We start from the raw sequence: 21,695 nt of genomic DNA, 5'->3' as shown, positions 1-21,695 counted from the left end.
TTGGAAACAGTACTAACAACGTGCCAAATATACTAACATGGCGTCAAAATGGATAGTACTATAACATGGAGTCAAAAGAGTGGGGAAAGAACGAAACCCTTTCTACTCTTAAACATGCTACCCACTGAATTCAGTGGTAAGGTCAATTACGAGGATGACCATTTTGCCATGGCCGGTCAATTTGATATTGTACTCTTCACCTTTGCTACCACGATGAACTTTGACATCGGTGGTGTCATCTTCTTCTTTACAGTCGGGCAGTAGCTCCATTTTTGGCTAACATAACTTCATTTTCTTCGTCTTCTTGGGCAAATCAGATGCAGGTTCAAGCATTTCAACAGCCTTGCATTTCACTACACACTTCTCACCTTTCTCAACCATTTTGCTTTCATCGTCAGAACACAGATCAATCAGCGGTACAATGTATGGGCTTGTGACAGTATCTTCAGAACCAAAGTTGAAAGTAACAGACGTGTTTTGGGACCTGCTCAGACATACACATGATTTTGGAGGATCTGTACGTGCAAACATCAGTAGCAAGAGGTCTTTAAATATACAAATTAATGTACCATAACTTACCCAACTGCTTGTAATAATTACAAGTCTTTCAAAATGTTCCCTGAAATTTGCAGATATGTAGGTCAACTAAAAAGAAGATATGCAAATCATTTTTCAAAGAATGGTCCCAGGGGTGGTAGATATTAGGCATTTATAACTTGGCCAAATAATTACATTAATAATAATGTTTACAAAACTAAGAAAAATGTAGTTCTCGGTCCAACTGTACATGTTGGTATGCCTCTGGGCGCACACGGGATTGAATACACACAGTTTCACCACTAATCTGCAAAAAAAAAAAAGACGTAAATTAATTCAAAGTAAAGCATTATCGAAGTTTGAGAACATTGAAGTAGAAAGTTGTAGGATATACTTCAAGTAATCAACACGACATGAACTGATATGTACATACAACCATGAAACAATATTACACAAAATAAAGCTGGTGATTAGTGAAGGGTTTGTACAACCATAAACAAAGTACACACTTAAATAAAATATCCTTCCAACATAAACACACGGCAACAAAATACAGTACACACTTAAATATCATCTGCATACAAATTAAGTACATCAAACATAAAAGAAAATAAGCAAATTTGTACCACACATACTTATGTGGCAATACTAAGAAAAAAGTAAACTTCATAGTCATAAGTCTTCTATTACTCCTCGCTCAATTCCATTTGCTCCAACAACATGGCTATCTCTTGGGAGTTCTTCTCCATTGTCTTTGCTAGATTACGATTTTCACGAGTTAAATCTGATATAGCTTGCAGTAAATCACCTAATTTCTTACCATGCTTACGTTCATTGTCACAAGTAACATTCTGGTTTGAAGTGGACAAATTAGGCTGAGAGCATGAAGTATCATCCGATGATTTTTTAAAAAAAACTATCAAATGCTTCCTCGGCATCTTTCCTAGTATCGTACCCTTTGAAACAAGCTCCAAGAAATCTATAAACTTTGGCGTTTGCTTCAGACGACTTGTCATATATACCAACTTTTCTTCTGATAAAAACAACATAGGTTTTAGCCTGGATTCAAAGATGTTTCATTAGAAACCCCGAAAGAGTTAATAATATATATAAGTACAACTAAGTCATTTGAACCAATCAACTAAAATTAACTACACAAATCAATCAGATAATAAGCTTTCATACAAAACATTTGTTACTACCATACTTACAGTATCACTAAATATATTTGTACATCATATTTAACCCAGTGATATATCTAAACATTGGATTGAAATTGTAGATATTCTTCACACAATAACAAACAAACATAAATGGAGACTGATACATGTAACTTTAAATTCACGAAAACCATAACCAATGGATTTGAATGGTAACTAAGCTCTTGGAACTTTTCAAGTTCGAAATCTTAATTTTGATGTTAATAAAACTTGTTATTTTGTTACTAATAATTTACCTTAAGTCTACATAAGCTAGAATCAGTTTTGAGAAATCTAAATCGCAAACTGAAGAACCAACTGTTCGCACAAGCTGAATCAGGAGAAATGATATGTCAAATGAGCAGTTCAGCTGATCCTCTAGTTGATAGGTGAATCAGCAGGAGAACCTCAGAAGCCTGACCAGCCGAGGGGTGTTCAACTGATGAAGAAGCCCAGCTGATCAGTTCAGCCGAACGAGAGTGAAATCAGTTCAACTGACGAGTCAACTGATTTCATCAGCCCAACTGATGATCAGTTTAGTTGACTAGTTCGGAGCATCAGTTAAGAATCTTTCAGTTGTAGATGAAGACAAACTCATTCAGTGGATTCCATCTATACACAAAGGTACAAAGTAATTGTCCAGTCAAAGGACAATAATGGATGTTGAATCAGAGCATTAAAGACAAACGTTCCAGAAGAACAGTCGTAAAGGCAAGACACAAAGTCCAAGGAGAAAATTCAAGCTCACTTCACTCAGTGTGTGAGAACACCTTTCGGGTTGTTTTCAGAGACCAGTTCTCACACATACACACCACCACCCAAAATACAGTCTTGCACAAAGATATTAAACTTGTGTATATAATCTTTCTCACATAGATGTTAAAGAAGCGTTGCCTGGAAGGTGTTGTCTTCAGTCTAGACTAAGAGTTCAGTTAGACAGTGTGTAAGTCCTAAGCTGGGTGGATTTGTACAAGTATTTATATAAATCAAAGTCTTCTAGTGGATCCTATCCGAGGTGGTAGAAGGAGTGACATAGGAGGAGCAGTTGAAGTCTCCGAACATCCATAAACTTATCTTGTTTATTTAACTGATTAACTGCTGTTTTCAAACTGATTTGATCAGTTTGAGTATCCGTCAGTTCAGTTTTTACCATAACTGAACTGATATATGCGACAACTGATCCCCTGCTTTTCAGTTATTCAGTTTTACATAAGTTAAAATGTTTTCTAATATAACAGTCTTCTTCATGAAGGATTACTTCGAGTTTCTTCCGCTTGGTTTTAAACCAAACTCGATTTAATTCATCGGTGTTAACATTCTTAGAACACGAGCTATTGCAGCTCATTGGAAAATATTTTGTTTGAAGCATCTTCGAAGGTGCTAGCATAAACGAAACGATCCTTCACAAGCTATCTGTTGGATTGGTGGTATGGTCAGATTAAAATACCAAAGATAATACACAAACAAGAGTTAACATATAACCAAAAAAATGTTTCAACTAGGAAACCACATATCACAAATCTTGTATCAAAAATATAAATCCAAGAATAGAGATAGAGAAGACATCACCATCTCTTCACTTATCGAAGTTATACAAGTAGCCGCTAATCTTCATGGACGTCAGTGTCAAAACCGGTCAATATGGTGACAACTTTCGAATTACCAATGAACGAACCTGAACATACGATACACAACAACGATGTCGTAATAGAACAAAAAATCACCTGAAAGATTATCACAACTGTAATTTGTGGACGAAAGTTGAAATTGAGGTATGCACAAAACATTTTAACATTTTGTGTGCAAGACATTAACCTTATCAGTCATCGTATATCGATTTGCTTGTGTGAAGCCACAATAATTAAATCACAAATCGGACAGAGATTGTTCGACAAACAGAGGAGGTAAGGTTTTGGACTTGGGTTAAGAAAGAAAAGATTGTGTGTCAAATTTGTTCCCCATATTTCAAGATGGAAGGATGTTTTAGTAAAAGTAAAACTTACTCACTACTTATCCACGTCAGAAAAAATATACCAAACAAAAAGCACATTTATCTCATTTACTACATGTCCTTTGAATAGCAATTAATTATCATTTTATCTGCTTAAATTTAATCACTCGTATTAAACGTAGCCTTAAAGTTTAGTTAGTCAAGAAAATAATTATAACTTCTTGGAAATTTTGATACAATTTTTTGGCCTTGTTTGGTTTTAATCTTAAAAAAATATAATAAAAGTTAATTTTTATTTCTTTTTTTAAAAGTAGATTTTCAAATGATTGTTAATTCTTTATTCAATTTCTTGTTGTATGAAATTATATCTATTATTATGTTATAATTAAATAAATATATTATATTTGAAATTTTCAAAATAGTTTTATATTATGATATAATATAATTATGAGTTACTTCTAATCTAATATCAACGTCATAAGTTATAGATACAATATCGAATTTCAATATTCAATTGCAAGTTTATCAAATTTGAAATCATACAAGTAAGTTTCATAGGCCATCTCCAACCACAAAATCTATTTTGGTGCAAATTTTACACTAAAATAGTGCGATTTCTACACCAAATACAACATCCATCTCCAACCCATTTAATTCAAATCTTACACCAAAAAGAATATTCTCGAAATATTTCTTTATTTTACATATATTAATTATTATTTTTTATTTAATGTATTTTTAATTATGAATAATGTTGATATTACATATATTAATTTATTGTATTTGTATTTAATTATGAATAGTGTTTCAATTTAGTTATAATTGTATTGTTATATTAATTTTTTTGCATTTGTATTTAACTATATTATTTATAAATCATTATAATAAAAAAAACAAAAAAAAATAAAAAATACAACCCTTGCGCCAAATTGGCGCAAGGGCCTTCCTCTGCGCCAAATTTGGCGAATGTAATTTTTTGTACCAAAAACCATTTTGATGTAAGGTTGGAGATGGCCTTAGTAAACAAATTTAACATAAAGTTTTAACTGATTTCAAATCAATCAATTTACAAATAATATGATTACGAGTTACTTCTCATTTAAAATCAACGTCATAAATTTTAGATACAATATCGAATTTCAATATTCAATAATCAACGGCCTAAATTTTAGATTAGGATATCTATCATTTCATTATATATAAATGAGATACCATTTAGAAAAATAATTTTGGTGAAGTCAGACGTGAGAAATACCAACTGATCTTAGTACTAATTCTGAAGGAAAATTCGGTTTCAAGAAAATTTCAGGTTTTACTTTTGATTTATATATACAGAAAATGGGGGTTCCGCTGCTAATTGATTCTATCTAATTCATCGGTTGATGAGATCCTCAGCATTTCTGATCGGAATCTGAGCTATTACAGCTACCGCCGAGGTCGGGATTGAGACGAAGCACTTTTTATCAATTTCCAGTTATTTGAATCGAATTTCATTTGAATAGTGAAAGGAGGAATGGCGACGACTACGGCTTCGACGGGATCGGGGAAAAGCGGCGTGCCGAAATCTGGCGCGATTTCTAAGGGCTACAACTTCGCCTCCACCTGGGAACAGGTTCTTAACTTGTATATTTTTCATCTACTATTCGATTGCTGCGATTAATTTCGTGGGCTAACTAGATTACTGTTTTCTAAGCTATTTTTATGTTTGATAGATCTGGCACTTATCCTTGGCATTTCTGGTTATAACTGATGCTCATTCATTTGGTAATAATTGGATCTTAAATTGCTAATTTAGAAGTATAACAAACAAAAAGGTTTCTGTTTGGCCTTTTGGAATCAATTGCACTGGACTGCTCTAGTTTAGTTTAGTTTCATAATCAAGAATTTTATTGCTGTCGGACTAATTGTATTACCGACCTTAATTTCTCAGAACGGTCAATTTACATGTTATGTTAATCTTCTTCTTCTTCTTCTTTTTTTTTTTTGCATTGGAAACTTTCTAGTTTTGTTTAGTGGTGGTGCATATTTATATGGTTTCTAACACCATTGGTTTTTGCAGAATGCTCCATTGACGGAGCAACAGCAGGCAGCAATTGTCGCGCTCTCCCATGCAGTTGCTGAACGCCCTGTCCCCCCCAATTTGGTTGGCCTCCTTCCATTTTAAGTTTGAGCCGTGATATTGCTTTTTGCTGCCTTATTAACCTGAGAATTGGCATTCTTTTAATTTTTTTCCCCATTTATTTTTTATAACAAGGCACAAGAGCAAGTGTCTAGTCAGGAAAACGGTCTATCTATTTCAGCAAAGCACAATGCTGCAGAAGATTCAGGGGTCATCAAGACTGTCCTAGTGAATACAAATGAGGTGAATTCACTAACCGTGGCTTGTGGTGATGTTTGCCAAATAAATTTTGCATTTGTTAAATTGATTGATGGATGATATGGCATAGAGGAAGGGATGATTTAAGAAGTACAGATATTATGAAGAGACTTGTATGGTGGTACTCTTTCACTTCTTAAAAGTTTTGATCTATTCATCTTATATTGAATTTTGAAAATGTTTGTCATATTGCCTCAAGATAAATTTAGGGAAATGATTGTTGAAGTTTATGAAAGACTGCATTTCTGTCTTGTTTGCTTTCATGAAAAAATATATGTTTTATGTTGATGCATATCAGTGAAAGTTTGTTATCCTTCTTGATTAATTTTTGTGGCATAAAAATCTTATTTGTACCTGTGAACTTTCCTTGCATCTTAGACTAGATAAATCTGCATGTTATCTTGGTTGTTTCTTTAAAAAATTATATCATCTTAGTTTGTGCCTTTACTTTGTATTCATATATAATATTCATATCTAAAGCATGTGGCTACTGACCTTGCATGACCATGGGAAATGTTAAATGCACGTGGCCATAACCCTGAAATAAGAGATTGATCCCATGATTTGAATCCACGACTTCCATGGAAGATTATTGTAGAAATATAGTTCAAAATCATTCTGTCACCTACTATATTTATATTGATCTGAAATTGAACACGTTATTACTCCCACAACAGCGAGTGATAGACATTTGAAGTTGTGACAAATGAGGCAATAGAAGCCATGCAATTTTTTCACATGAAAATTATGTTGCTGAGAACATAGTTTCTTCTATACTGCTGAAGAAATTGTGATTGTGCTGTTCAATAAATTGGACTCATACCTCAAAACTTGAATTTCTCAGTTTTTCCGCTATGGGCGAAAGTTGAATTACTTTTTTTCTGTTAGTTTTTCTTTTTTTTTTTTTTTAATCTATATTTCTTATGTTCTTCCCTATACCATTTATATCCATTTCCCTTTATTTCTCATGTTAAGCAAAATTTCGTTTTTAAAACCTTTATAACATTACATTCTTTCTGTTTCTGGTCCATCGTCAAAATAAAACTTCCCAGATAATGAAATATTTATTCGCTGAATTTCAGTTTTGGAATTCACTTTTTCAGGTCATGTTTGAATGTTACTGAGTGGTAAATTTGAGTCGAAGTATCACGTAGTCATGTTTGGATGTTACTGGTTGGCAAGATCTGAGTTAACATGTTAAGTAATTTTGTTTAATGCTAACTTCTAGGAGATAGCATCGATGAGTAATCTTGATTGCAAAACAAATGGCAAGGCAGGAGTATTCTATGAAAAATCTACTAATCTGTGAAACTATATATACCTAAATTCCAGTTAATAAGCTTTGAGAATTGCGTAGTCTTGTAATTGCGGCTAGCTTAATACCTATTTGTGGATAATTTATATGGCTTTAATGTGACTTTGCGGTTCTTCACATTTTGGACATATCTAGAAATTACAGTGGTTTTACTCTTATAATATGCACACATTTTCTTTTTTACAGTTCTACAAATGGTTTGCTGATCTCGAAGCAGCCATGAAATCCGAGGTTAGTTTTATATCTCAGTATTGACTTTGTTTGGGTGGCTATTATTTTAAATTATTGTGTGCTTTTCCTTATTTTTCTTGTTCCAGACAGAGGAGAAATATCAGCATTATGTGCGGACATTAACTGAGCGAATACAAACATGTGATAGCATACTCCTTCAGGCAAGATATTACTCTTTGCTTATTGTTGTCTTGTTCGGATATTGTTGAATATCCATCTGAAGTTTGTCCAAATTCAGTTACCTGCCTCATTATGAATTTAGCTAATGCCGAGCAGATTTGCTCCAGGTGGATGAAACCCTTGAGTTGTTTAATGAACTCCAACTGCAGCACCAGGCAGTAGCAACAAAAACGAAGACTCTGCATGATGCATGTGATCGACTGGTATATTATAGTTCCAATGGTGTATGATAGTGTACTTCAAATTCGAGGCAAAAGTACTGTTGAAAAAAATTTCTTTGCTTCTTAAAATTCGATCAAAATTAACAAAGTAGGTTCATTTATGCTTCTTCTATGTTTGTAGTCATCATAAATCCGTCTATAAAAAACCAAGATTTGCCATCTATAAGAAATCAAGATTTACAGATTAGAAACAAGTTAGGTAATATTAGATTAAGACTTTATAATGCAGTAAATTTCTTCACCTGGTTCATTTGTTTTCTTGTTGCAGTTAATGGAGAAGCAAAAGTTAATAGAATTTGCTGAATCACTGCGTGTTAAGCTCAACTACTTCGATGAACTGGAGAATGTAAGGTTTGATTAGAATTACTTGGAAAATCGCTTCACTAATTTATCATCTAGATAAGCAATCGTTCTAGAGATCTTCCATGGAACTTATCCCCGCATTCCAAATTGTACTTCAAGTTTAATTTTTTTACATATGACTATGATTTTTATACTTGTTACTTATTTGTCTTTTAAAATTAGAAGTATATCAAATTTTGTGCTAAATAATCAAAATCTTTGATGAAAGTTCTTTACAACGTGATGCTAAAGTGATGCGTATACAGCCCAAGGGGTTTAGTATTATTATTTTATTCTCGAATTTTACATAATCCCTCTACTATATGATTATTTTATTTGGACAATTGATATTCAAATCAGTAATTTAACCAAACCAGGCATCATCCTATCCTGATATCTATTCAGAGCAAGGTTCTAAAATTCGCTAGGCGCTAGACGGTCGCGAGACCAGTGCCTAGGCAGGGGACTAGGCGCCGCTAGGCGGATTCCTCGGTATTAACGTAGGAAATCACATACTATAACTCCAACACAATTAGATCAATTTAAAATGCCTTCAAAATTACACAGCCAATAGAATATCACAAATTTATCGAACTTCTTCTTCTCCATAATTTTCAGCAACTTGTTCGGCATCGGACACAAACTCAATATCGTCATGGTGATACTCATTTTCTTCTTCTCGGATGCAAAGTCATCCTCATGAAGGTCTCACTCTAGATTGCAGACGAAGATGGAATTTGGCGTGTTAGGGCAAGCCAGAAATCTCTTTTCTTGTTGGACTTTGATTTGCGGTCTATAAAAAAAACGCCTTTCATTTTTTTAATTAAATTAAAAGCTCAAAAATTTTTTTTTAAAAAAACCTAAATGTCACCTAAGCTAGCGTACTAGCAATTTTGCTGTACGGTCGACCTGCGCTGCCTAGGCCGAATTTTAGAACACTGATCAAGAGGTTAAAAGTGACTCATTTTGCACAAAAAAACTTGCTAAATTTCTTACTTGCCTACCTGCTTGAAGTTTTAGTAAGAGTAACATGTAAAAATTTGAGAACACGCAAGCCCTCCATCCATCCATATGTTTCGTGCTTGCTAAAATTTATTCAAAATAATGAAACATAGTAAATGAATGATCCTTTATATAATCTAACATTTCATTTTTCCACTCACATATATGTGTTGTACACAACATTAATTATGACTTTTTTATGGCTTTATACAAGTTGATCTGAACAAAGAATCCTTCACTCTTGGTAAAAAATGACTCCTAAGTCGTATGAAACTTGTTGTAAAATACATTTTAAAATCTTGACATGTATTAATGAGAAAATACATGAAAATTAAGATAAAGTTGGCTTGCCTACACAAGTTAGGTTCCTTTAGTCTATAAATTTGGAATATGTGTTTTGTAATATTTTCATGATTGTCTATGTGACTTATTTGCAGGTTGCCACTAGCTTTTATTCTCCAAGCATGAATGTGACGCATGAAAATTTCCTCCCTCTGCTCAAAAGGCTTGACGAGTGCATATCGTAAGTGATGTCATACACAGCCATCTTGAATGAATTCACTGAAACATGAGGTTACTAGTATATCATATGCAATTAGGATGCCTCTTGAGTTTCAACAAGGCAATAACTCGTATACTATGTTGTACTTATCTTGTATGGATATTATTCATATCATAATTCTGAAAATGTTAATTAATGCATGAACTGCGGGATTCTAGCCTTGCCCAGACATTAACATCTTTGTGATTTTATCACTTGACCAACATTTTCAAGAAATTTGTGATTTTAATATTACAAATGTTTTTTTATTGAGTGTAGATATGTTGAGAGTAACCCACAATACGCTGAGTGCAATGTGTACTTGGTCAAGTTCAGACAACTTCAGGTATTTATGCTCTTTGGTGGCTGTTTATTTAAAGCAGTCTTGATGACAGTAATTTTATTTTTCAGTTTGTAGATTTATTTCTTACCTAGCTTATATATGACTGTATTTTAATCATGGGACAGTCTCGAGCTTTAGGAATGATTCGTTCTCGAGTTCTCTCTGTTCTCAAGAATACCTCATCTCAGGTATATCTGCTTCGTTTTTGTTGTATACAATGATTTTTGTGTTTGTTGACAGAAAAATAGTTACATCTATCAAATTTTTTGGTTCCGCTCTCTAGGTACAGGCAGCAATTAGAAGCAATGCTGGCAACAAAGCAACAGTTTCGGAGGGTGTAGAAGCATCTGTTATTTATGTCCGGTTCAAGGCAGCAGCAAATGAGGTAATAGTTTCCACCCTTCTTGGTTGTTATGACTCCAATCTGCTGCCTGAATAAAACTTAACATGGAAGAGGATTAACTGAAAAATTGAAACTATGGTGCATGCAATTACTGTTTATTGAGTTGATTATTCTGAAAAAGGTTACATTTTGCAGCTCAAGCCAGTGTTGGAGGAAATTGAAAGCAGAAAACTCAGAAAGGAATATGTCCAGATACTCACAGAATGCCACAAACTTTACTGTGAACAGAGGCTTCTGTTGGTGAGTAAATCTGCATCCTCAATCCCACCCCTTAGCACCAGAAGAAAAATAAAATGAGAGGGAAAAGAAAAAGTAAACCCACCCACTCTGACTTACAGAGTGAATTCCTTTCTTCAATGGCTTGGAAGTTTGTTTTCTGCTGATTCTAATTTAGAGACTATATTTTCATTATGTAATCTTCTTCTTAGGATTACTATCCTTTGTAATCCATCTTCTTATTTTAATAAAATTTAGTTTCGTATAAAAAAAAAAAATTCTAATTTTATTCTGCTCTTATTTTCCTTTCGACTTTACCTTTTCTAGGTGAAAGGCATAGTACAGCAACGTATTTCTGAATTTGCGAAGAGAGAAGCCTTGCCTTCATTGACTAGATCAGGATGTGCATACTTAATGCAGGTTGTCTTGATATAATTTTTTCATTGGTTTATGATTATGTTCTAAGTTTATTTAAAGTTGGAAGGGGAAGGTTGGTCTAAAATAGGAAAAACTAAGTTATCTTTATTCTTGTGGTGTCAGAACCTTTTTATTTCTCAAAGCACAAGCATCTATCATGTTATACTCCTGCTCATGTTATTCCAGCGACTTATTATTTATGTGTTAAGAAAATGATGTACAATTAGATAATGAAGCGTATCAAGCACTTTGGTAAGTGTACCATGGACTTGTGGCATAGATTTTGACGCCCATAACAATTTTCACGACTATCAGAACTCAGAAGTTCTCGTGTTTCTCTCTCCCAACTCATGGTCATCAAGTTGTGGGGTTAGCTTGGTTGGTTGTATCATTAGACATGCTTGATTGAATTGATTTAATGTGGGGAAAAAATCGTCATTGCATTTCAGTTTCATTTGAAAGGCTCAAGTCAGAGAGTCAAAGTATTACTGGGATGGATGGCATCGTTTTATCATTTTTCCAAAATTTTGGCATTTGTTAAATAATTGTTATCTGTAACTTACATAAACATATTCATTTTTTTCTACAATAGAAAATGCACAATAGTTCCAGACCAACTCCGGAAAATGACAAATACGTGTACTGTTATGTCTTTGAAAACATAAAAGTATATTTTAAATTTTCATTTTATTTTGCTATCAATTATTCTCGTCAATCATGATTTTTCTTTCCTTACTTGAGGTCCTCGTTTCTTTTTCCTTTCTTTGCTGTTTTTTTTTATATTGGTCCTTGTTTCTTTTTGAATGCCCAAGCTTGTTAATGATGTTTTTTATATGCGCTAGAATCTTGTGCAACTTGCATCACTTAACTGATCTTTTTCTGTAAAATGTTTTTAGCAACATTGCTTGGACATTTAGCTACATCAAACTTAGCTTGCATTTCATTTATTGGGAGTGTGGCATATGTTTGATATATGCAATTCGGAGACAGACCGGTTGTTATATGATTTTTTGCATTTCATTTATTGGGAGTGTGGCATATGTTTGATATATGCCATTCAGAGATGGACCAGTTGTTCTATGATTGAATGTTGGCAAAATTCGTTGTAGATAACAGCCTGACAACGACCAACTCATCCCGTAGATAGCGGGATCCAATGTAGGAGATCACTCCATTTTTCTCCCGTGGGTGTTAAGCTTTAGATATGATGATTCTATCTAGTAGTAGTTTAATGCTTATTTATTTTGCATGACAGATAAACAACTATTATGTTTTGCCTCTATTATATTTCACAAATATCAGGAATGAAAAAATATGATTGTGGATAATATGTTTCATGTTTATTGAATTTGTGTATGCCTGTTTTTGTCTTGTCGCTGAATATGAGATTACCGAACATATATTATATAGATGACTGAATTGCTTTTGTCTCAGTTTGATCATCAAATTTTTGTTTTCCAGGTGTGTCAGCTTGAGCATCAACTCTTTGACCATTTCTTCCCCTCATCTTCAGAGGATGTTTCTAGTTTGGCTCCTCTAATCGATCCACTGTGAGCCATTAGAACCTAATAATTTATGCACCAATGAATCTGTTTATCTTCCACTTTTGATGGTCCATAAGTTACAGTAAAGAGTCTGTTTTGTGCTAAAAAGATCCAGAAAATATTCTCTGCCTTAGTGCATGGGCTTGTAAGTGCATGGGCTTGTACTCATAAATGTTGGAATAGATTTTTGTCTGATTGAATAAAGTGTCGTCATTCATGCTGCTTGTTAAGGAGAGTAGAATGTCTCTGATGACAAAAGGTTGGATTCAAGGCCTCAACTTCGTCATATCAACAATAACCAATTCGATATTCTTGGTTCAGAAGCCTTCTGCTTGTTATCCTCATTGTAGATGGGAAGCTTGAAGAGTATTTGGGATAACTTTGAAAAATATGGTGAAAAAATTGCATGTAAACATTCCATATGATACCAAATTAAAATTAGTCATGCAGAAGGTGGGGGTAGTGGGGAGAGTGAATTAAATGTGCATTGCCGGCAGGATCTTCTATTCAGAAAGTTGAAAATCCAGATTTGAGATCTTCTTCATTTATTATATTATATAAGCAAAAAATGGAAGTTGTTTGTTGAAAGAACTCCAAAATCGTTCCGTAGCTTCCTCCAGGTCTTTGTTGGGTAATAGTAATGTTCCATAAATTGATTAAATTCTTATCTAGGTAGAAATTTTATATCCGTGTGTGGATACTTTATAAAATTGTCTAAGCATGTGCTGGAAGGTATGCAATTCATCGGTTTTAAACCAAACTATTTATGTCTTTAATAATGCCAACTATAATTTGTTCATGATCTCTTTGGATATTATTTTCTATGTGACAAAGTTGAGGAAAAAGCATGATCTTCTTTTCTCTATCTCATCCCATCCACATAAGTATAAATAACGTAGCAAAGAGCCTTTTTGTCTAGTTTTCTCTTCTGTATCTGCATATTAAAAACTCCGTTCTATTGCTCACATGTTTTTCGAGGCCAAAGTTGATGTCCCTTCACCTTTGAAAATGCATTTTCATTCGCCAGCAGCAGAAGATTTAAGTTCAATATGCAAAAAAATTTGACTAGTTTTTTATTGAGTCATTCCTTGCATCGAGAAATGTAACATCAAATAGCTGTCTTTGTTCTAATGTTTGATTGTGCATTAGAAATCATGTTTTTTCACTATCCCAGATGCTGCAGGTTAAGGAAACTTGGTTAAATTCGCTTCTAAATATCTAATCACACTAGTTCCTCAGCTCATTTTCATTGCAATGGCCTTCATGTTACCCATTTTATGGCAGGTGTACTTACTTATATGATACCTTGCGCCCTAAACTCATTCATGAAGCAAATTTTGACATACTCTGTGAACTTGTTGATATTCTGAAAGTTGAAGTCCTTGGGGAACAGCTTAGTCGACGAGGTGAGTCCTTAGTGGGATTACGTCCAACGTTGGAGAGGATCTTGGCCGATATTCACGAACGTTTAACTTTTCGTGCTCGCACCTATATTCGCGATGAGGTGACTGTTCCATCCCACATTAATTGTTAGCATTTTTCTATTGGGATGCCTTCTTCAACAATTATTATAGTATTTGTTGTTACTTGTTACATACACTACTATTATGGTTTTTACTATGTTTTTTTGAGTGATGGATTTTAAAGTTGAGGAACTGTTATCTAGCTCAAATCCATAAGCTTCTTAGGTTGAGGAACTTTTATCTAGCTTCGTCCAAAAGCATCTTGGTGATTGTTAAATTTGTTATGAAACTAAAGTTTGATTTATTATCATAAATTATTCGAGAGTATGCTTTTTGGATCATATCTAATGATATGATCGGTTGAGGAATAATCATTGAGCTATAATAGCTCAGTTCTTGAAATATTAAACACCGATAAATTAAATCGAGTTTGGTTTTCAAACCAAGCGGAAAATACTCAAAATAATTCTTCGTAGAAACCGATTAAATATTTTGGTAAAACATTTAAAAGATATGCAAGTTAAATGTTTAAAAACGTTTTTGGTTGAAGCTTGTATCAAACAATGATATGCAATATTTGGTATTTGAAATACACATAAGATGCTTCAACAATGCATCTTAAAAAAAGTAGCAAGTAAATAATCGCAATAAGTAAATATGCATGAATTTGTTTATGTATGTTCGGAGATTAACAACTCCTACGTCACCCCTTCTTACCCTTGGGAAGGATTTACTAGAAAACTTTGATTTATACAACTCTTTGTACGAACTCATTTCAACTTAGGACTTATCTCTTGCCTAATTGAAACTCCTAGCATACTCTCGATTGTAGGCCGCAACCTCACAATCCGTATAATGTTTTTCAAGACTACAAACACAATCTTTAGTATCTTTGTGTGAAGACTCGCTCGTCTAAACTTTGAAGTTCAACTCTCATGTATATGTGTGAGTAATTGTATGTGAGGATTTAATCATTTCAGTGTGTATCTCTCAAATGTATCATCACACTTGGGTTTGCTTTATTCTAGCTAATTTCTTTATATAGGCTACACGTGCTTTAAATCCCTTCTCAAGCTTGTATATGATCTTCAAGATGTCGTAGTTATAGGCTCCAAGAATGATATATACGTTAGACAGAAGAATATGATCGTTTGGAAAGTTTTTGTACTGTTTCTGATATTGAAACGGTCATTTCCACCTTGGTGGCCACTTTTCTCGAGCCTAACTGATTTTGAGGTCCACTACTAGTTGGGCTCGTCAGCTAGACTAAACCAAACTAATGAGGTCTGCTAAAATCAGCTTTGCGCAGAACTCTTATCTTCATCGTCACGTGTCATTATCTTACACTCCGATTCAAACTTCGACTTGTAAATATGATTTGTAGATCATCGTCTTAGCTTCGAACACATACTGAATCGTTTCATTTGGATAACCGAGCTGATCATGCTGACTAAAATACCGCAACTGTTATTCCCAACTGATCCTTGTTGATCAGCCAAACTGATTAGCCTTACTACCATCAGTTTTTCTAGATAACATCCGATTTAGCCCAACTGACGTGAAATACGACTTGTCCCAAATTAAGTTTTATGTTTGGTCGTTTTGACTACTGGTTATTTGTATCACCGATCTGTGAGATATCATCGAAACACTGCAGATCGCCATATTTTCAGTTTGGCTAAATTCGAGTTTCATCTTTCATCTTGAGTTAACAATTTCACACTTGAGTAAATATGTTGGAAACACGATAACAATTTTTATTATCATCAAAATCAAAAAACAGTTAACAGTGATATCAGCAAGAACGTGCTAATATGGTGGAAACAGCTACATGCATCATCTAACATGTGTACTGATATGTGTTTTGAATATGGCTTCAATGTGTTGTGAAATTAAATGATTAAAACAGTTGGGACTTGGTGTTGGACGGAACACCTTAATATATATTTCTTCTTCCACCTGTTCCGCAATCATCACGATTTCTGGTGTTGATGATTGAGTTGCAACTATAGTTACTTGATATACACTCATAGCATTCTCGAAAACTACCAAATTTTGTTACTGGTACATCTGTTTTTCCACCAGATTGCGAATTATCCTCCTACAGATGAAGATCTAAACTACCCCGCTAAGCTGGAGCAATCAACTGAGACAACGTTGGAAACATCATCGGTAAGTCCTCTTGTTTTTCACAGCACGCATGAGAATGTTTTAATCTTGTTTAGATTTACTTTTTCCCCTTATAATTAGTATTCAGTGTTGGATTTAGTGCCGTTTCCAATTATCTCTTGTTTTAATATGTTGAGAGTAGATTGAGTTGTCCGGTATGGGATTGCTATGCTATTTCATTTTGATACATAAATTGAGCAGGAGATAAACTTCTAGTTCCTTTTCTGTACATGCGGGATGTGACGATGCACTGCTATATTTCTTATATAATTATCGTTCCAACTCAAATTCAAGCATTATTATATTTTCCTCACACGTACTACCGCAGAGTGATCAAAACCTAGATGTTTCCAGAACATGGTACCCTCCGCTCGAGAGAACTATATCCTGTTTGTCCAAGCTGTATCGCTGCCTAGAGTCAGCAGTTTTTACTGGTTTGGCACAGGTATTCTAAAACTTGGCTATCTTTCCCCTAGACAGAGATTCACTTCTTTCTTTCTTTTTATCAGGAAGCCGTTGAAGTTTGCTCTTCATCCATCCTGGTGAGTGCATAAATGTTCTTGTTTATTTGTTATTGGGAGGGGATGAGATACACTAAACTTCAAAATTCTCAAACAGCTACTGGTTCCTTTGAGGATTGAGCATGGTAAAAAAATTTCACTCATCTCCTAAATATGGAAGTTCTTTAGCAATTTTTCACTTCCAGTTCCAGATATTTGAACTCACTTCTTATCTCTGAAATGCTTGTTCTTGATCTTGATCTAAGCTAATTGTTGTGTTATGTTCCATGCTGGTACTCACGCTTCCAATTCATTTAGTTTTTGGCTGGTAATACTTAGTCATTTATTTTTATAGAAAACTAGCAAACTAATTGCCAAAAGATCATCTGCAATGGAGGCCCAACTGTTCCTTATAAAGCATCTTCTTATTCTCAGAGAGCAGGTAATATGTTTCTTTAGTTATTAATTACTACATTGATCACTGTTGTTTTGTTACTCAGATCAAGTCTTGATTTTCTAGATTGCACCGTTTGATATCGAATTTTCTGTTACCCACAAGGAGCTTGATTTCTCTCATTTGCTGGTAAGTGATTTTGCTTGAAAGCTGATGTTTTTTCTTCAAAAGTTTCAAATTGTTTTAGAAAAAAAGTCACATGATTAAATCTTATGTGCAGCGAAAAAAAGGATAATTGGGGCTTTGTTTCATGTATCTAATGGTGCTTTTATATGAACAATGTATCCGTTACTGCACGTGTTGACCTCTATGATATAATTGGTCTGTAACTATTTTGGATGCATATCATGATCAAGAGAGTACATTCAATTTTATTCCTTCTTTGATGGTGTTTTACTTTTGCTCTTATTCATAATCACTGAGATATTGACTGAGCGACCCTGGAACAATCCTTGTGATCTTGATGGGAACCAGTGCCATTAAACTAATTTTTCAAGGGTGATGCGAAAGCATCTTGCATGGTTTCGCTAAGCAAACTTCAAAACTAAAAGGTGAAATGCATCATACTTTTTAATTTTTGAATAAAAACAAAGGCTTATCGGAAACTTGGGCTCCATTTATTTGGCATTTGTGCCGACCTTTCTCCATTCTAATTGTTTGGCCATTTGGGCTGACATTTCTCCATTCTAAAGCCCATCATTTTTTTTTTTATCAACTTCCTAAGTCAATTTTCCCAAGTTTCATTATGAATTGTCTCTCAGAATTACTACAATATTCCTAAAAAATATTCACCTACAAACTAATTTATAAATTTTAAAATATTTCTCACTCTCAATGATCAGGCCAAACCTTAAGTGATGTGTGGTATATTGAGAAGTTGGATAATTTTACACATCAGTGTAGTTTGGTATCTGGTGACTACTTGACTAAGCATATCTGAGATAAATTGATGGAAAAAGTGGCAGGAGTCTTCATTATAAAAATTTGAGTGATTCTATGGCTTATATTGTGAGCTTAAAGGATGAATATATGAGCGCCATATAATGTGTTTAGTTTCTAGAAATATTGCATGGCAATTTCTTACATCGAAGTACTCGGTTTGGCTATTTCAAACACATGGTTGTTCTCCTGTGAACTCTATCATATGAACTTTGAAAATGCCATAACAACTCCACAAACCATTCCATAAAAGTTAACCTTGAAGTTTCTTCTTTCCTGCTAACTCGGTTGATCTTTACATTGTCTGGTATCTGGGGGAAGTTACAACCATTTTAAGTGGATGTTGACATTTATTATGCAATCTGATAGACTGACTTTGCAGCCTCACACATACACGTCGCAGAGATGCTTCATATCTGTTAATTGTTGGCCATGATAATCATTTTCTTTATTTTTACATGAACCAGGAGCATTTGAGACGGATTCTTAGAGGTCAGGCTTCACTATTTGATTGGTCAAGGTCCACTTCATTGGCGAGAACTCTTTCTCCACGAGTTTTGGAAAATCAAATTGATGCCAAGAAGGTACCTTGCTGACTCAGTATTTTAGTGGGACTTGATGTTTATTTATTTTACATTCAACCTTTCGTTTTAGTGTAGGAATTTTGTGTTTACTTATATCTGTAGTTAAAAATCGGTTTGCCTTGTATTTTGTATTGTTTTTTTTGTTTTTAGTTTATGCCAAACATCTTTGCCATTAAGAAATAGGGATCATTGGGAATGATCATAATTATAATCATCATTTCTTGTAGCCCATTTGGTCTCATCCCTTCCCAGAATAGCTGGCACCCCAAGTTCGATTCCCCCTCCCCACATGTGTAATCAAAAAAAGAAAGGTCAATTGATAATTTGGAAAGTTTATACTTCATAGGTTCATAAACTGCAAGTATTGCCCATCCTTCACAATACAAATTCTAGTTTTGTGCAGAGTTTGTACTTTGGATATTTGTTCAGTATTTTCTTCTGATTTTCTCATGTGCGAATTCTTTTATGTTTCCCTCAATTATTAGGATCTGAAGTTCTATTTTGTTAATTCATTCTATTTGTTGGTAATACCCACTTTACGTGCAGGATTTGGAGAAAAGCCTCAAAGCCACTTGTGAGGAGTTCATTATGTCAGTCACTAAGCTAGTTGTGGATCCCATGTTATCTTTCGTCACCAAGGTTTGACATATTCAATTTTGTAATGTATAAATTAACGTAGCTAGCAAGTCTCTATACATTAGTCTAACATGGAGAAAAAAGAATTGGGGAAAAAAATTTGGTCTATAAATTGCTGACGTGGTTTGGATAAGTCAGCAATTTCTGATGTCACGTTAGCATTTTCCTGCTAAATATGATTGTAAGCCAAACAAATATCAAAGATAGTGCATTGAAACCGAACTTTGGAAAATAGTGGACCAAAACAAAAAATTGGACAAGGTATTGGACCAAAAAATTTATTTTCCCAAAAATTTTCACAGATTCGTTTCTAAAAGGCGGCAACGGAAGGGGTGTTCTGGGGTATGGCTAGCTTATGTGCTACAGTTATCTAACAAAATCGATGAATAAAACTTATTAGGGGGAAATAGTGCCTACAAGTTTGGGATTGTTCCCTATCAAACCCCAATTGCACAGCAGCGTGTTTGGCTGCAAATTTGGGAATGCAGCTTGGTTGTGACCAGAGTAGTGGAAATTGTGTGGTCGACTATTTATGGGATATGGAAATAGTATCTAACAACAAATTGTTCTTCTGTGAAGGTTACTGCTGTTAAAGTTGCATTATCCTCTGGCAGTCAAAATCAGAAGGTGGAGTCTGCCATTAATAGGCCACTTAAAGATCAAGCTTTCGCAACTCCAGAAAAGGTCGCTGAACTTGTTCAAAAGGTATACTTTGAATTTCGTGTTTCCCCATCAGTGTAATTTCGGTGTAATTTCTATACATTTCAAGGCTGTTGAATTACTTACTTTGTCAATATATGTTCCTTTGATAACTGACTAACACTTGGATGTGCAAAAGGTGAGTTCTGCTATCCAACAAGAGTTGCCAGGGGTGATGAGTAAAATGAAGCTTTATCTCCAGAATCCTTCAACCCGTGCAATACTTTTCAGACCAATAAAGTAGGATTTCTTCTCCCTTGACATGTTTTACCATTCTAATGTTTTTCGTTTGGATTTCTATCCTCTGATGACTATTTCAGCTCTGTGCAGTTATTCAACCTTTTTATATTACAAGGTTTTTTTGGACTAATAATCTAAAATACAGAATATACAAATTTTTGCGATATTGATTACATTGTTTTTTCCCTAATACAAATTAAGTCTCTTGTTGATCAAAAGTGTTTTAAAGCGAGATTCAACTAAATGTGCAGGACCAACATTATCGAGGCGCATGTTCAAGTGCAATCTCTACTTAAATCGGAGTATTCAACCGATGACATACATACAGTGAATATGATTTCAGTACAAGAGCTGCAATCTCAACTTGATAGCCTATTGTGACGCAGTTCGAAGGTTTTAAGATGCCATGTTTCGATTCATTTTAGGCCATGTTTCAAGTTGTCCAATGTATCGCCTGATTTTGTAGATTAACGAAATTGCGAAACAGGATTTACTCATTATTTAGTGTGTAAACTTAAAATGGCGAATTTGGAGATGCAAAGGGCTTGGAGATCGTCTTTAGGTCTAATTGAACATGAATCCTAATACAGTTATTTCAAACTAATGAACTCATTTCAAGCAAGGGCAAGAACCATGCTTGGTTTGATTGGCTATTGAATCTGAAGCGTTTTATACACAGTGAAATATAAGGAGTAAAAGAGGAGTAGGTGTAAATTTTGATGCATTGGTCCCATTTAGAGTGATCAATTTAAATTCTTTAGCCAACTATGCATGAATTCAAAGATTTTTCATGTAATATGCTACTTTTAAAATCACTTGCAAGTGTCAAGCTCTTGGAGAATTTGTGCAATTCCATGTATCAGATGGTAAATCTCATTTTTAAAAAAAAAACAAAAACAAAAACTTCGTAAAACTTTTATTATTTTTTTTAAAATCATTTTTAAGGTTGCGACGTTTTCGTCGATGATATGCATTTAAATTCTCCATGCAACTAGTTAGGATTAATATGAAAGTGTTTCTTAAAGTTCATGCAATAGGCTTTAGATTGACAGCACAAAAAGAACCAAAAATCAAAATGCAAGGAGAAATCGGGACCCCCATGCCATCGAGAAAAGTTTTGTAAGAAATTATTTGCATGCAAAACAGGAATTATATTTCAATTGGTATCGGAGACATTTTGGCATCTATGCAT

The 21,695-nt window shown here is 34.2% G+C and overlaps 1 protein-coding gene and 1 long non-coding RNA gene across 2 annotated transcripts; one reads left to right on the top strand and one right to left on the bottom strand.

The window, feature by feature from the left end:
• Positions 1-187: 187 nt before the first annotated feature.
• Positions 188-3,723, bottom strand: LOC140962265 (uncharacterized). Its single transcript, XR_012172510.1, has 2 exons — positions 3,306-3,723; positions 188-844 (listed from the first exon to the last, which is right to left on the bottom strand). It is a non-coding gene; the product is annotated as an uncharacterized lncRNA (long non-coding RNA).
• Positions 3,724-4,929: 1,206 nt separating this feature from the next.
• On the top strand, positions 4,930-21,071 carry LOC140962696 (conserved oligomeric Golgi complex subunit 3-like). Its single transcript, XM_073421649.1, has 25 exons — positions 4,930-5,299; positions 5,747-5,830; positions 5,942-6,049; positions 7,566-7,610; positions 7,697-7,771; positions 7,898-7,993; positions 8,280-8,357; positions 9,793-9,878; positions 10,176-10,242; positions 10,365-10,427; positions 10,523-10,624; positions 10,778-10,882; positions 11,186-11,278; positions 12,737-12,825; positions 14,104-14,323; positions 16,368-16,454; positions 16,780-16,896; positions 16,961-16,993; positions 17,307-17,393; positions 17,472-17,534; positions 18,812-18,928; positions 19,475-19,567; positions 20,144-20,269; positions 20,403-20,503; positions 20,755-21,071. The coding sequence occupies exons 1-25, from the start codon at positions 5,201-5,203 to the stop codon at positions 20,882-20,884; spliced, it is 2,364 nt and encodes a 787-aa protein (XP_073277750.1). The 5' UTR covers positions 4,930-5,200; the 3' UTR covers positions 20,885-21,071.
• Positions 21,072-21,695: the final 624 nt, after the last annotated feature.

This window comes from Primulina huaijiensis, chromosome 17 (assembly GCF_012295235.1).
Source record: "Primulina huaijiensis isolate GDHJ02 chromosome 17, ASM1229523v2, whole genome shotgun sequence".
Lineage (NCBI taxonomy): Eukaryota > Viridiplantae > Streptophyta > Magnoliopsida > Lamiales > Gesneriaceae > Primulina > Primulina huaijiensis.
Note: the sequence above shows the minus strand (reverse complement) of the source record. Positions and strands in the feature narration are given on the sequence as shown.